A 14,609-nucleotide genomic window follows, 5' to 3' on the forward strand; every position below is an offset into this window, starting at 1 on the left:
AGATTTATTATAGTAAATCACATGCTGGTGGTCTGAAAAAGTCGTAGGATTCAAATGGCACAGCGAGAAGGTTAGAAATTCCAGCTCCAAACATGATAAAGTTAATCATATTTCTTTGGTATAAAACAAGAGCCTGATAGTCTTCCAAATATCCTCATAACAAAGAGCAAGGGGGAGGGAATTATTACTATATATGTTCATTTGAAAAAAAAATAATAAACGACTACCTAAAACAGAAACAACGTGAATTGAATCCTAAATTAAGGCTATTATCAATAATGATTATTGACCATTTTAAACCACTTAACCAAATCAAAAATACAAATGTGTTTCAAGTGACTAAATATTCACAGAGAAATATACTCGATACCCAGCAAAACCACACAAATTTGCCAAGGAAAAATAATGTACTAACATGTTATGGCTTTTTTCAAAGGTCTATTCTTAGATATAAAACAAACTCTCTTTAATTAAAACCTTTGCTTATAAACACATTTCCTGAGTAAGTAAAGCCTAACAAATCCAATATGAGTGAAACCCTGTACCCTGGAAACAGAAAGGAGCCCTGGGTGGTTGACAATGGTCGTGTCATATAACCTTTTGTCACTCCGACCACAACAGCAAACATGCAACCTTAAACTAAGCGAAGGCTTTCTAAATTTAGATACTTTCAAATAAGGCATCTTAAGTTATATGTAAAGGTTTAGTAAATTATTATGTCTCTTATCTTTAATAATGGAATATCATGTTTAACTTGTAATCAAAATGGAAAGAAAGCTGTTATACCATGTATTACTGTACCAGGACTCAGATTTTCCAGTCTATATTTAGTTCACATTAAAATGGAAGCAAAGACGCAAACCAAGCTAAAAATAAAATGTTCTACAAAGATGAGATTTTTAAATGGATTGAAATCTAGCTTTATTTGGTCCCTTAAATGCTGATTGCATCGAGCAGCACCTTAACTTTGCAGTGCTTGGCAAACCGAACTGGACCATTTTCCACCATCTAGAATAGGGGTCAGAAAACTATGGCCCACCAGCCAAACCTATGGGCCATTTTCTTCTGGCCACCTGATTTTGTACAGCCCATCAGTTAAGAAGGTTTTTACATGTTTAAATGGCTTTTTAAAAAAAGAAGATGAAGAATATTTCTGCATACCTGAAAACTATGAAATTCAAATTCCAGTGTCCTTAAAGTTTTATCTCCCCACTTATTCATTTAAGTATTGTCTATGGCTGCTTTCACAGAACAACAGTAGAGTTGAGTAATTTTGACACAGCCTTTATGGCCCACAAAGCTTAAAACTTTACTATCTGAACCTCTACAGGAAAAACTCACCAAGTTCTGCCCTAGATGAATGTTAATTATTCTTGTTATTCAAAATATCTTCCTGCTCATCACCTAGCAAAATGTTAAAATTCCTACTTGCTTCTCATATCCTATTGAGCTCCTGAACAATAAACCTGTCGATATTACTTTATTCTCATTTCTTAACAGTCTTCTAGCCGTGTTTCTGTTTCTCCTCATACTTGGATCATCACCCAATCCAACAATTCCACTCAGAACTGTGCTTAAAAGTTTTAAGGGGCTGCCACCTACAATTTGAAAAATGCTGAGCAAGTCTTCCCTAGACTACTCTAACTACAGTTATGGTGAAAGATAATGTTTTAATTGCACAAACTGCATCTCATTAGGCAGTGAAAAATACAAATCAATATTTCCATCTACTGCCCTACCATAAAGGTACAAGAATTTATTTATACATCCTTCATGTTAAAGTAAAACCAAGGTACTAATTGAAGATTGTGGTGCCTATTTTCTTAATGTGCTTAAAGAGATATCTTAATCCAGATATAATGTTGCAAAGTTCTGAATATCTTTTCAGGGGTTAGGTATGTTTTACCTAAATTTAAAGACCCATAAAAAGAAAGACCCATCAATATTCCGAATTAACTGTAAGAAGACATAGAAATGCCAGATCAATGAGAGCACAATAAACCTAATTAGGAGACATTTTTGACACATGAAGCTTTAAGACCTTTGCCAAGATGAGTCATTTTTTTTGTCTGAAAAAGTCACTGAGATGGTTCACTTGTTGATACCATGTGGCTTACGATGGTTGAACAATCTTAGTCTACAAATCTGACCGAGGTTCCTCCAGCCAGTCCCTGTATTCATGGGCCACAGTATTCATCAGCCAACAAAAAGCAAACAAAGCTTCTTTCACATTCATGTTCAAAACCAAGGTGGTCTGAGTTTATATTAGTGCTGTTTCAGAATGTCTCGTTCTCAATAAATACCTGTGAAATTCTCTGTAACAATAAAGCTGAATGTAAAATCAACCTTCTCCTTAAGACAGAACTAAGAATTAGGAATAAGAGCCAAGGACAAGGAGAGAGGAAGACAAGGGATGAATTACAGCTCCCATTGGCTTTCTCACATCAGCACCATTTCCACTTTTTTAAGTAAGGGATTTTTTTTCCTTTGGGGAAATAGAGGCAGCCATACAATTATCTTCTGTTTAGCACCTGGCTAGCTAGCTGAGACTACCCAAAATTCCACTTAGCTGATACAGAGAAAGGAAAAAAGTGAAAAACAGAGAGATAGAAAAATAGTACAAAGCAAGGACAAAGAAACAGGAAAAAAATGAAAAGGAGAACAAAGCGTATACAAAATGGGGATGTGAGGAGGGTACTAAAATGTACAGGAGAATTTAATTATTAAATCACACTAATTTTAAAAGCATGCCAGTCTTATTTTTTACTTTAAGAGTCATCATATCCACTGCAAAAAAAAAAAACAAAAACAAAACAAAACTGAGATTAGTGTTGTCCGAAAATAACCCATATTTCCTACCATAGAGAAATGGGTAATTAAATGATGATATATCATGTTAGGCTGAACCAAATGAAATTTCCCACATTCAACCATTTTTTTCCAGCTTTATTGAGATATAACTGACAAACAAAATTATATATAAAGTATACAACGTGATAATTTGATAGACATACATATTGTGAAATAATTGCCACAATTAGGTTAATTAACATAACCAGCACCTCACATAATTAATGTGTGTGTGTGCTTGTGTTTAAGGATCCTTAAAATCTAGGGATGCCTGGGTGGCTCAGTCAGTTGAGCATCTGACTCTTGATTTTGGCTCCGGTCATGATCTCAGGGTCATGATATCAAGCCCCAAGTCAGGCTCTGCGCTCAGGGGGAAGTCTGCTTGAGAAGCTCTCTCCTTCTCCCTCTGCCCCTCCCCCTGCTCTCTCTCTCTCTCAAATAAATAAATAAAATCTTTTTTAAAAAGTGAGAATGCTGGGACGCCTGCGTGGCTCAGTCTGTTAAGCGGCTGCCTTCAACTCAGGTCATGATCCCAGAGTTCTGGGATTGAGTCCCGCATGGGGCTCCTTGCTCAGCGAGGAGCCTACTTCTCCCTCTGCCTGGCTCTCCTTCTGCTTGTGCTCTCTCTCTCTCTCTGTCTCAAATAAAAATAAAAAATAAACTAGGGCACCTGGATGGCTCAGATGGTTAAGCGTCTGCCTTCAGCTCAGGTCATGATCCCAGGGTCCTGGGATCGAGTCCCACATCAGGCTCCCTGCTAGGCGGGGAGCCTGCTTCTCCCTCTGCCTCTGCCTCTCTCTCTCTCTGACTTTCATGAATAAATAAATAAAACATTTAATAAATAAATAAATAAATAAATAATAAAAAACTAAATAAATAAAATAAAATAAAAAGTAAGAATGCTGAAGATATATTCTCAGCAAATTTCAAGGCTACAATACAGGATTATTAACTATAGTCACTATGCTGCACATTAGATTCCCAGAACTTATTCATTCTATAACTGAAAGTTTGTACCCTTTCACCAACATCTTCCCATTTCCCGGACCTCCCAGGCCCTTGATCATTTTTGACCTACCCTTGACCATTTTTGACCTACTGACCTAGCAAATTCATTTAGTTCAACCTAACATAATGGAATACTTTCCCACCATTAAAAAGAATGAGGTAGATGTGCACACGCCATTAGGGAAATGATCGTATTAGAACTCCAAACAAGACACAGCATTGTGTACAGAATGTTCCCATTTGTACTTTTTAAAGAAACATATGTATGTTCATAGACATTTTCTGGAAGCATACCAAGAAATATGTCAACAGTTGCCTCTGTGATGAAGATTAGAAAGTCTGGAGTGAGAGGGAGATTACTTTCCACTGAATACCCTCCCATCACTGAATATCCTCTCACACTCTTGAATATCCTTTTATATGCATGCATTCTTATTTCAAGTAAGAAAAAACCCGGATACTTTCCAAATGCCACAATTAATTTGAGATTATTCAAATTATTTAAAACATTAACCAGTATTTACAACAAAGAACATTTTAAATAAGGTCATTACTTTGGTGGCCTTTTTTACCCCAAACCTAAACTCACCAAACAACTTCATGACCGTAAGGCTCTTAAAGGAAACTAAAGTAAGTACCATGTTTTCATAATAATATCCATATATATGAAGCATTACATATAAGTGTATAATATATAGATTATTCATTTAAGTTATTCATTTAAGAAATATTTTGATTTCTTTTTTTAAGATTTATTTATTTATTTTGAGAGAGAGCATGAGCAGAGGAGGAGCAGAGGGAGAGGGAGAGACAGAATCTCAAGCAGACTCCATGCTGAGTGCTGAGCCCAACACAGGGCTCGATCTCATGACCTGAGATCACAACCTGAGCCGAAATCAAGAGCCAGAGGCTTAACCAATTGAGCCACCCAAGCGCCCCAGAACTGCTTTCTGTCTCAAAAACCACTAGGCCTTGGGCTAGTCCTGGCCTCGTTCTCCTCCAGACTCTCCCATCTTGCCTATCTGTGGAGATGATCAAGCAAGTATAGTCTTTTTCTAAAAGATCTTTTCCCTTAACTCTTCCCTGGATCAAATTTAGCAGTTCTCACTTTATGAATCCCCTTCCTACCCTAGCTCTCTTCCCTGAGAATCAGTATGTGTGATAAAAAGATATAACTGATGAAATCTGTAGCATATATGAACAGTCTGGATTGAGGTGGGGGGGCAGGCGGAGAGTTTGAGGCTCACCAGTCTCAGGAGTTTTAGGCCTGGATCTCACGTGTTCGTATATGAAAATGCTGATGAACTTGTAAACATTTGTATGAGTTAGTATAAAATGCAGAATTTCTGAAATTCAATACATCTTGGGAAATTTAAGAAATATTTCATTTAACGATCACTCTCCAATCATGGAAAAAATCATGCACTAAATATTTTTATTAGAAAGTTAAATGGAAAACCAATAATAAATGTGCTTTTTGAATTTATTCTTAGTCTCAAAAACATGCTTTACCCCAAACCATAGATAATACAAAATTTAAAGAATATGAACTTAGCTATTACCATGAATTCCTGAGACCTACAAATTTTAATTGTACCCACCCCCAAATTTGTTGTTTAACTTAACTCAAATTAGAGCCATCTCTAAATTTTCTTTCAAGCAGTATAAATGTACTGGTAAATTCTGATATGTTTGCATGGAATTTTAACCATTTCATAAGAATCTATAAAATATGCCATTTTTTAAACTTACCATTTTGCCCATTAGTAACACAGTTTTATAAACTTTTTTAAAATTAAGATTTCAAATGTTAAAGGCACTGTTAGAAAGTCCCTATCTTGTTTAGCCGTTATCTTCTAAAAATATATTAAACCCATATCCTTAAGTTATCATAGATTCTATTAAATGAAGAAATGTCACTATTAAAATGAGTTACAGGATGGGCAGTTAAAAAAAAAAAAAATGACCGAAGCAATCTTTGACTCTTTGCTAAGTGCATCTTGTTAACACTTGCGTGTGCTTACATATATTTATTTTAGAAAATAAGGAGGCAGGCTAATAAAAGCATGATTTCATAAACATGTAATAAAAGTTCTACTCTCATATAGGAGTCCACTGACCTTAAAAAACAAATTCTCATAAAACTAACTACAGAATTAACTTTTGCAAATTTATTTTTAAAGAGAGCACACCCAATAATTTCATTGGTTCTCTTCAAATAACTCATTAAAGTACCCCAGTGATAACAGACTTTTAAAGTATGATGATTTTTAAAGTATGATGAAAACTGAAAAATGTGAATAATCCTTCAGTGTGGTAAGCATTTCCTATGTATATGCTCAAGATCTATTTAAAACTCTCAACTTTGAGCCCTCAGGGGTCAAAAGCACCTGCTACATAAATAAGAGTAACACAGCTTGCTAATGTCCATATAACACAAAGAGGTTAATCTTCATTAAGATAACCATGGCTGGTAAGATCTGAACCCTGCACTCTGCAGGAACCCACGACTCAATAGCCTGGCTTGCTGATGTGTCTCGCAGGGTATGTTTAACCGCCAGCATCATTTACACAGGCGTCGCGCCTTGGCTTCTGCGGGAGGTAAGGGGGCTGTTTGCTGTCACCTCCCCACCCACCCTTTCGGAGTGGTCCTGGGGAGGAGACAGCTGCTGCCCGCGGGAAGGGAAGGTGAGGGGCTTCTTGCATCTTTGGCTGGTCGGCCTGCACTCGGCTCTCTGCGCAAGGCACATACTCCACCCAACCACTGCACGCAGGGAGGACAAAAAAATAAAACAGTCCTTCTAAGTTCCCTGAGTGGGAACTCTCAAGAGCGCTTCAGCATTTTCCCACGCTCCCGCCGAGCCGCTGGTTTCCTTCTCCTCCAAGTCGGCCGCCGAGCTCCCCGGGAGCCCACCCTGACCGCCTCCCTCGCGGGGCCGGGAATCCCTTCCTGCCGCGCGGCGGTCCAGCACCGCCGGCCCCGCCCCCGGGCCAGGCCCCGCCCTCACCTTGTGCCCTACGTTCCCGGGATCGCCGGCGCGCTCCGAGCGCCCCAGGCGCCCTCGCTCCTCTTCCCCGCCCCGAAGCCGCCCGCCCTCCACGCTGCCCTTAGGCCCGCCTCACCTTGGTCCGGATCTGCCCCGAGGTGGACACTTTGCGGATCAGTTTCTGGGGTCCCTCTTGCTCCGCTTCGCTGTCAGAGGAATCGTCTCCGGGCCCCGCCGAGGCAGCGCCGGGAGTGACCGCGGCGCCGGCCGCGGCGGCCGCTCCTCCCGCAGCGCCCGGAGGGTGGTGCTGGCCGCCGGCCCCGGCCATCCTCTCCGACTCCTGCGGGGACACAGCACCGCCCGGTGGGGGCGGCGGCGGCGGTCAGTGGGTGCGCTCGGTCCGAGCCGGGCCCAGAGCCCCGCGCCCGGCTGCAGCCGCCATCTTCAGCTCCCCCAGCCGCCCCCGCAGGAGAAGGGGCGCGCGGGATCAGACCCCTTCCCGGCAGCGGCCCTCCAGGCCTCTCCGCCCGGCTCCGGCCAGAGCGGCGAGCGCAGTGGGGCACAGGGGACGCGGACCCCGGCCCGCTTGGGACCCCTGCGCACCCAGCCTCGGGATGTTACAGGGTTCCTGACCCAGAATACGACCTGCACGGGTAGAGAGGATGGGAGTGACAGAGGGACAGGGGCAAACTACCACTTCCCCCTGGGGCCTGGGGTCCCCAGGATGGACGGGAGTGGGGGGCGGGGGAGGGACAGGAAACCTCCGCAGCCCAGCCCCGCAAGCCGGGCAGTGGCTATGCTCCCTCCCTCGGCTCACGGGCAGCCGGGGCAAGAACGGCTCCTGGAGTAGAAAGGGAACCTAGAGCTTCCTCCCGACTCCCTTGGGTACACCCTGCCACCCCCTAGACCTAGAATCTCTCCAGAGCCTTGGGCCTCGCCGCACGGTTCCCGCTGAATAAAAGTACCTTCCGCCCCCCAGATGGAGGGGCGCTGCCCCTTGTCCCCCGTCTCACGACCCTTCAGCGCATCTCCGATGAACCATACCTCTCCCGCCTCTGCCTCGGGGTTCGGGTCCTTTCAGCTCTCCCAACCGCGGTGTTTAGTTCCTGGCCCACCCCCACCTCCATCCGGCGCACACGGAAGAGAAGAGCATTTTCCGGGAGGTTCCACTCCGCTCTGAGAACTTTTCGTTCAGAAAGAGCGATCCCTTTGGCTAACAGGAAACTGGGAAGGGCGTGGAGAGAGCGCAGAAACAAGAGAGTACACGGAGCCCAAGACCACAGAATGCAAAATAAATGCCTAAACTGAAGCGCTAACCGAGACTGCCTGTTAGCAAACAATGCACTGAAACCATGTGAACACCAGTGCCCGAGCACGAAAACATTGGAGGTCCTGGGAGAGCCACTCCCTAACCCGGACCAAAGCCGGAGGAAATGGGATCAACAGGCTGCCGCCACCCGCTCACAGCTCGTCCCAAGCGAGCTGGCTAAGCGGGCACTTGGGAATAGCAGCCTCGCGGCGGGTGTGCACGCTCAGCGTCAAAGAACCTTTGTTGGTGTGGGAGGGCTTGGGGGAGAAGACACTAAAATGACAGATTCCTCTTGTCATCCACAGAGAACTCTAAACTTAGCTGTAGTTTTAAATAGGGCAAAAAGTCCCCGCCAGGCTGTAGGGACTCTTCACACTTCAGTAAAGCACTGAATCTCTTCAGCGTGTTCATGTCCTTCAGTACCCATTCCTATTTTTTCAGTTATGACCTTCTACTTTTTCAGCTGACATGACCTTTAAGGGTCCTCCAAACTAGCATTCTATTGAAGTTTTGTTTTGTTTCTTTTTAGTTGCAATCTTACTCTCAACAATAATTTGATTGCTCTGTCAAAACTAACAGTTCTAAGGGGTTATAAGAAACAATATTCAATCCCAATTCTATACATCCACATTGCTGATTAAAATGTAAAATGTGCTGGTTTGAATCTTCAGAGACAGGAGATTGCTGCCTTGAAATACAAACTGATGGAAGCTACTTCTCCAGCTTCTGTTGTCTTCTTTAGGAAGGGAAGGAGCCGGGCAAAATAAACTTTAAGAGCCGTTATGGCTTTGTAAATATGTAATTCTAGATCTACACAGAACATATTGTTGTGAAGGAAATTCTTTAAGAGAAAAATAATCAAAATAATGGCCTTTAGCCCAACCTGTTTGGTCACTGATGAGTCCAATGGTTTGTCAGCATAGACATGAACACCTAGCAAAGGGCACTTTGAAAGAATAAGCCTAGTTCAGACTCCTCCTATAATGAAAGTGAGACCCAAAATCATGAGCTAGGGCCAAAGTCAAAATCATATGATTACTATGCTAATATTCTATTCACTTTAGCACACCACATAACAAAATTTAGTTTGTCAATTATTATGTTTGTATTCACACTTCAGGCTTTCAAGTTTTATATAGCACCATGTTCCTAAGTCCAGGTGGAGTGGTTAAACTGAAATGCACTGTTGAACACCCATGCCCATCCTGTGATCTGAAGAGGGCTGAATAGAGTTCTCATTCTGATGCAGACACTGATTGCTTAAAGATACCCTAAAAGAGCTTCATGTGCAAGAGCTGGGCAATTAATGACTCAAAGTGAAGGTATTTATTACTCCATAAAAATTTAACCTCAGTTGTACCTGCTCTTCAAAGACTCCTGTAACAAGTTCTAAAACTTGGTTGTGACTTTGAAAGCATAGCCAGTCTTAGCCTACTCATGCTAAATAAATTATCCCTGCTCTACAGTTTCCCTAGCACATAGAACACTCAGAGTGAAAATAGTGTGTAGGCAAATGAAGGAATGTCACTTCATTTCCCACAAAAGGCAGTTCATGAAAACCCTGTTTTCTTCAATCACCTCTTCTGAGGAGATTGTTTCAAGTAATCCCTAATGGAAGGTACCCGATCCATTAGATTCTTCTCAGTTCTTATCCGTAAACTAGAAGTTTCCAGAATGAATACCCAATCTGGATAATGGTATACCTGCAAGGTACTTCACTTCCCTTAAAAATATAATAGCAATGTCAAGAGTTCCATACTTTCAACCATTTTAATGTAGCTCAGAACGGCAACTGAAACAAATTTCAAATATGTGGTATATTACATTATTTCTTCGATTTACAAGATTCCCTTGACTTTTTCCTTACGTGGTGTTTTTAGATTTTCAAATAATTTCTTAGATGTGTCTTACATATTTCTTTTATTATTGTTACTTTGAAATCTTTGTTTGGCACATAACATATCACAAACACACTATTAAAAACTTGGACATAAGCCATGTAGACACTGCTTTCAGGATGAAATGGAAATAGAAGCTACCACTAAATCAGGTTTCTACTTTATAGGGCTTCCTGCCCCGTTTAAAGAAAGAAAAATTATTACACTGAAGATGTATAAATCACAGCCAATTCTCATTGTGATACCGATTTTGTGAATATTAACATATTCTTACTGATAGATATTTTAAATTATATTCTTATTATTGACCATTACCTTTAACAAAAGAGGTTTAATATCCACTTGCAACTTTTAAATCCCTTATGGTCTATGCTTTTATGTTAAACACTATATCACAAATATGTAGAACTCTACACTTATATACTGAAGAACCCAAGTTGGACTTTCAAACAGTAACATTCTAGGACTCATACTCCTAATCAATGGGAACCATGCAAAGAACACTGCAGGCGAATAAGTACAGGCCTGCTTTCATTCAAACTTTTACAACTACTTCCATAATATACTATCTGTTATATATTTGAAATTTAACATTCAAAACTTTACTCCATTAAAATTTCCTTGGTTGTTACCTGAGTGAAAAAAGATTTTAGATTCATCATGCTAGCAACTCCATGTACCTATGGTTATCCCTGCACCTAAGGCAAAAACCTTTTGTCATCTAGACCAAATGCACAAATATGCTTATAACTTCTCATTTATATTCTGGCCCCTTTTCCTTTGAAACTCTTCCCTTTCTAATTTTCCATTAGTTTATTGAATCATTTCATCAGAGCCAAGTAGACAAAAATCACATGGAAATATAAACAAATTTTAGTAAGTAAAATGTACCCTAGTATCCTAGTATCACTGTCTGAGGTCTGCTTTGTAAGTATGCCCACAATTTCTGAGTTTTGGCTGGAATTCAAGCTATCCATCTCCCCACCCCCACCCCATGATATCATCTATGAGTAAGGGTTGTTTGGCTAAATATCTTCCCTCCCACCACCAAAATATTTTCATATTGATTAGAAATTTAGGTAATGCCTCTATTTCCACTGATTTGATTACATTCCAAAGCTAGCATTAAAGAAAATACACAGAAACGTGAATGCTAACATTTATCTTCTTTTAGGCCTGATGCCATAGCTGGAGTAATGATAAGGCTAACTGTTTATTTAAATGCCCTCACTTAACTAAATAACTTCATTTTATCTCCAAATACAAAGAATGTCTTGAAGTCCAGTAGCTGACTCTCAGCTCGACATGGGTATATTGCAAGCCAGAAGTTCTGTTCTCTTTACTGTTATTCAGCATCAATTCCTGAGATTACGTTTACTCTTTTGTCTGAATAGTTCCATGTAGAATCATATCACCATGTTTTAGGTTTCATCAAAAAAGAACAAGGAGAGTAAATCCTTATAGGTATGCTATTATACGCAATAAGGAGTAATTCAGGGTCAGTGTAATGTGACTATTTCCTACTCAATATTAAATATTCTTATTATAAACATTTTTAATGAGTATACTTTTATAGTAAAGTATTAATCAGACAGCAGATTTTCAATAACTGCAAAATGGACTCCTAGTCAAAGCAGATGTTCCTTAGCCCAACGTCTTTGAGGGTCCACAGATTGGGCCTCAGGAATTCTGATTCACCTGAAATTTTATTTTTTTATATATACATTGCAGAGATACATTGTGCAGAGAGACTCCATAGCTTTGGTTAGATTCTTAAAGGGATCATTGACCCAAGATAAGTTCAAGAATCCCTGATTTTGATGAATTTTGTGTTCTTTCAAAACATATTTAGACTAAGCCGATATTTCCTCCCTGAAATAATTAACATTTAAGCATTCTTTCCCCCCTAATTTATCTCCCCATTTCTTGTATATGCCACTTTTCAGTAATTTGGGTAACTATTTTTTAAGGAATTTAAATGAGAATTCTTAGACTTTGTGGTCATACACGTATGACCACAGGTTTTCAAATAAAATCACTTTGTCAAAGTATCATTTTGTGGCACATACGTGAGCTCTCTGAAGATTTTTTTTTTAACTATCTGAATGTCAACTCCTAACATATATGAAACAAGACATTCTGTTAAGAATGTATGCTCTGTGAAGATGTAAGGATTTGTGTCTGTGTTAACTGCTATATACAACAATCCTGGAACACAGTAGATGCCAGATAAAATATCTGTTGAGTGAATAAAAAGGCCTTCAGTGTTTAAAGAAAATAAACTCAATTTTTTAAGGAGAGTTCTGCAGTCTGGGTAAAGTGTCACGGTTCATTCACACACTTCTGTTAGGGCTCTAGTTTTAAAGGCAAATAAAGGAGCATTTTCATTTTTGTCACTTAAAGTAAAGCAACATTAAACTTTTTCTCTATTTTCCTAGGTATGAAGTAGTTCTGCCATCAGTCCCCTAAAGTAAAATACATATAACAAGGTATTTTTCACTGTGATCGGTGTTGGCTTAAAGCATCTGAGTTCAAAAGGGACTTCATATAGGAAAGTTTAAAAGAAAAAAGTAACAAAAACAGGTCAATGAATTTAGTTCTCCATGATCTTTGATTTAAACTTCAAAACCGGATTGTTATTTTTAGTTTCAAGAACAATTTAATCCCCAGTGATAACCACAATAGAAGAAGTATGAGCAGATGGGCAACCTAACAACATGTTCAAATTTACAAAAGCAGAGACAGCTGCAGATACAGATGGATCAGAGTCCAAGGACACCTCTGAAAGGTCGGGAAACAAGAGGCAGAGAAATGTATTTGGGCAAAGGAGCTGAGAATGTACATACTAGCAAAGAAAAAGGAGAACCAAGCCTGGCACCTGACCTAGACGCTCTTAACAGGCAGGGGGCCAGCCTGAGCAGACACGCAGAGTCCCTGGGAAAAGAGCATCCGAACACGTTGAACAGAACACGGGTGAGGCCAGAAATTTCAGACGAGGGTTTCCAGATAGGTTCAAGAATTTCAACCAAGACGTAGGAGCAAACATCGAGGCAGGGCGTGGAGAGCCAAAATTCGATGCCAGGGAAAAGGCAGCCCACAGAGGGTTACAGGGCTCTGAGTGAGACGGGGATTCCGGGGTAGAATCCCTGGAGGGATGTGAGACGGTTCTGACTGTCTGAGTTGAAAGAAAGAAGGAAGTTGGAGGAGTTTGAGGGAACAAATCCAAAGCCCCCCGGTCTTCTCCTCCTTATCCTCACACACACAAAACACCCGCACACGCTCCTCTCGGTCCCTAAAATTACCCAACCTCTGGGCGGCATGTGCAGTGAGATCGAGGTTAGCTTCCCGCTTCATCCCGGGCACAACCCTGGAACCCTGGAAACCCCAGGGCCGGAGCGGCTAGCAGGAGGCGTGGCTCCAGGCTTCCAGCCGCGAGCAGCCCGCGCCCGCCGCGGTCCTTCGGAACCTGCGCGCCCAGGTGACGGCCAGGGCGCGGTCTCAGGAGGGAAGAGCGGTCTCCCCCGAGCCCGCACGCTGCCCCCACAGTCTGGCGTTCTCCTCTCCCTCCTCCTGCCCCCCGTGCTCTAAAATCGAGTCAAAAGTTGAGGAGTCGATGAAGCAACGGAAACGGTCCTCCGAGGGCCGTCGTCAGCGGTTCGCCAGCGGCCCCTCGGGGAGAGCCTCGGCTGGCCGGACAAAGGCGCTCGGGGCGGCGCGCGAGGAGGAGCCCGGGCGGCGGAGGAAGCGCTGCCCCGGCTGGGAAGCAGCTGGGGACCTCATCCCGGGCCATTTCCTGAACGGAACCCGGCCCGGGCGGGGGGGAGCAGAGGAGAAGTGGGAGGGGGTGGGCGCGGGCGCTGTACCCACCGGTTCCTCCCAGGCCGGGCTGCGGGCGCCGGGCGCGGGGCGCACGTGCTGCGGCTCCATCGCGCCGCCCGCGCCCGCCGACCGCCCGGGCGCGGGGACCCGGGCCCCCGCCGCCGCCGCCGCCGCCGCCGGGGCCGCTGGATGCGCTTCCCTCGCCGCGGTCCTCTCGGCCGCCGCCGCCGCCGCCGCCGCCCCGGCTCCTGCCCGGGGCCAGCCACCGGCCCTCCCGCCGTCTCCGGCTTCCGCCGCGCTGCGCTCTCCCGCCCCCGCGCCGGTCCCTTCCTCCTCCTCCACCTCCTCCTCCTCCTCCTCCTCGGTCCAGCTCCGAGCGGTCCGCTCCCCGCCGCCGCTGCCACCGCCTCCCACGACCACGGAATCCGCCCCTCGCTCCTTCCTCCGCCCCCGGCTCCCTCCCCTTTTCCTCCCCGCTTCCCGCCCCTCCCCCCCGCCGCCCCCTCCTCCCAGCGGGCGGCCCGGGACGCACGTGACCCCCCTGTCAGGCCTTATAAGGCGCGGAACCGAAAGCGGCCGCCGGGTGGTCACGGGCACCGGGCGGCCCGGCGGACACGAGCAGCCGTCCCCGGGGCCGGGCGCCGAGCCGCCGCCGGGCGCGCCGGGAGCGGCGGGGAAAGCCGGAGCTGGGCCGGTCGACGCGCTGGCCACCCGAGCGGCGGTGGCTGAGAGTCCCGG

The 14,609-nt window shown here is 43.8% G+C and overlaps 1 protein-coding gene across 1 annotated transcript in view; it reads right to left on the minus strand.

The window, feature by feature from the left end:
• Nucleotides 1-14,022, minus strand: part of DGKH (diacylglycerol kinase eta) — a 168,197-nt gene extending 154,175 nt beyond the window's left edge. Inside the window, exons 1-2 of the mRNA XM_081815508.1 lie at nt 13,920-14,022; nt 6,982-7,185 (exon numbers count right to left, since the gene is read on the minus strand). Of these exons, the coding sequence (XP_081671634.1) occupies nt 6,982-7,185; nt 13,920-13,979 (264 nt within the window). The 5' untranslated portion in view covers nt 13,980-14,022. The remainder of the gene's footprint in view (nt 1-6,981; nt 7,186-13,919) is intronic.
• Nucleotides 14,023-14,609: the final 587 nt, after the last annotated feature.

Source organism: Leptonychotes weddellii, chromosome 3, assembly GCF_054177405.1.
Source record: "Leptonychotes weddellii isolate Sample4059 chromosome 3, ASM5417740v2, whole genome shotgun sequence".
In the NCBI taxonomy this organism is placed as follows: Eukaryota; Metazoa; Chordata; class Mammalia; order Carnivora; family Phocidae; genus Leptonychotes; species Leptonychotes weddellii.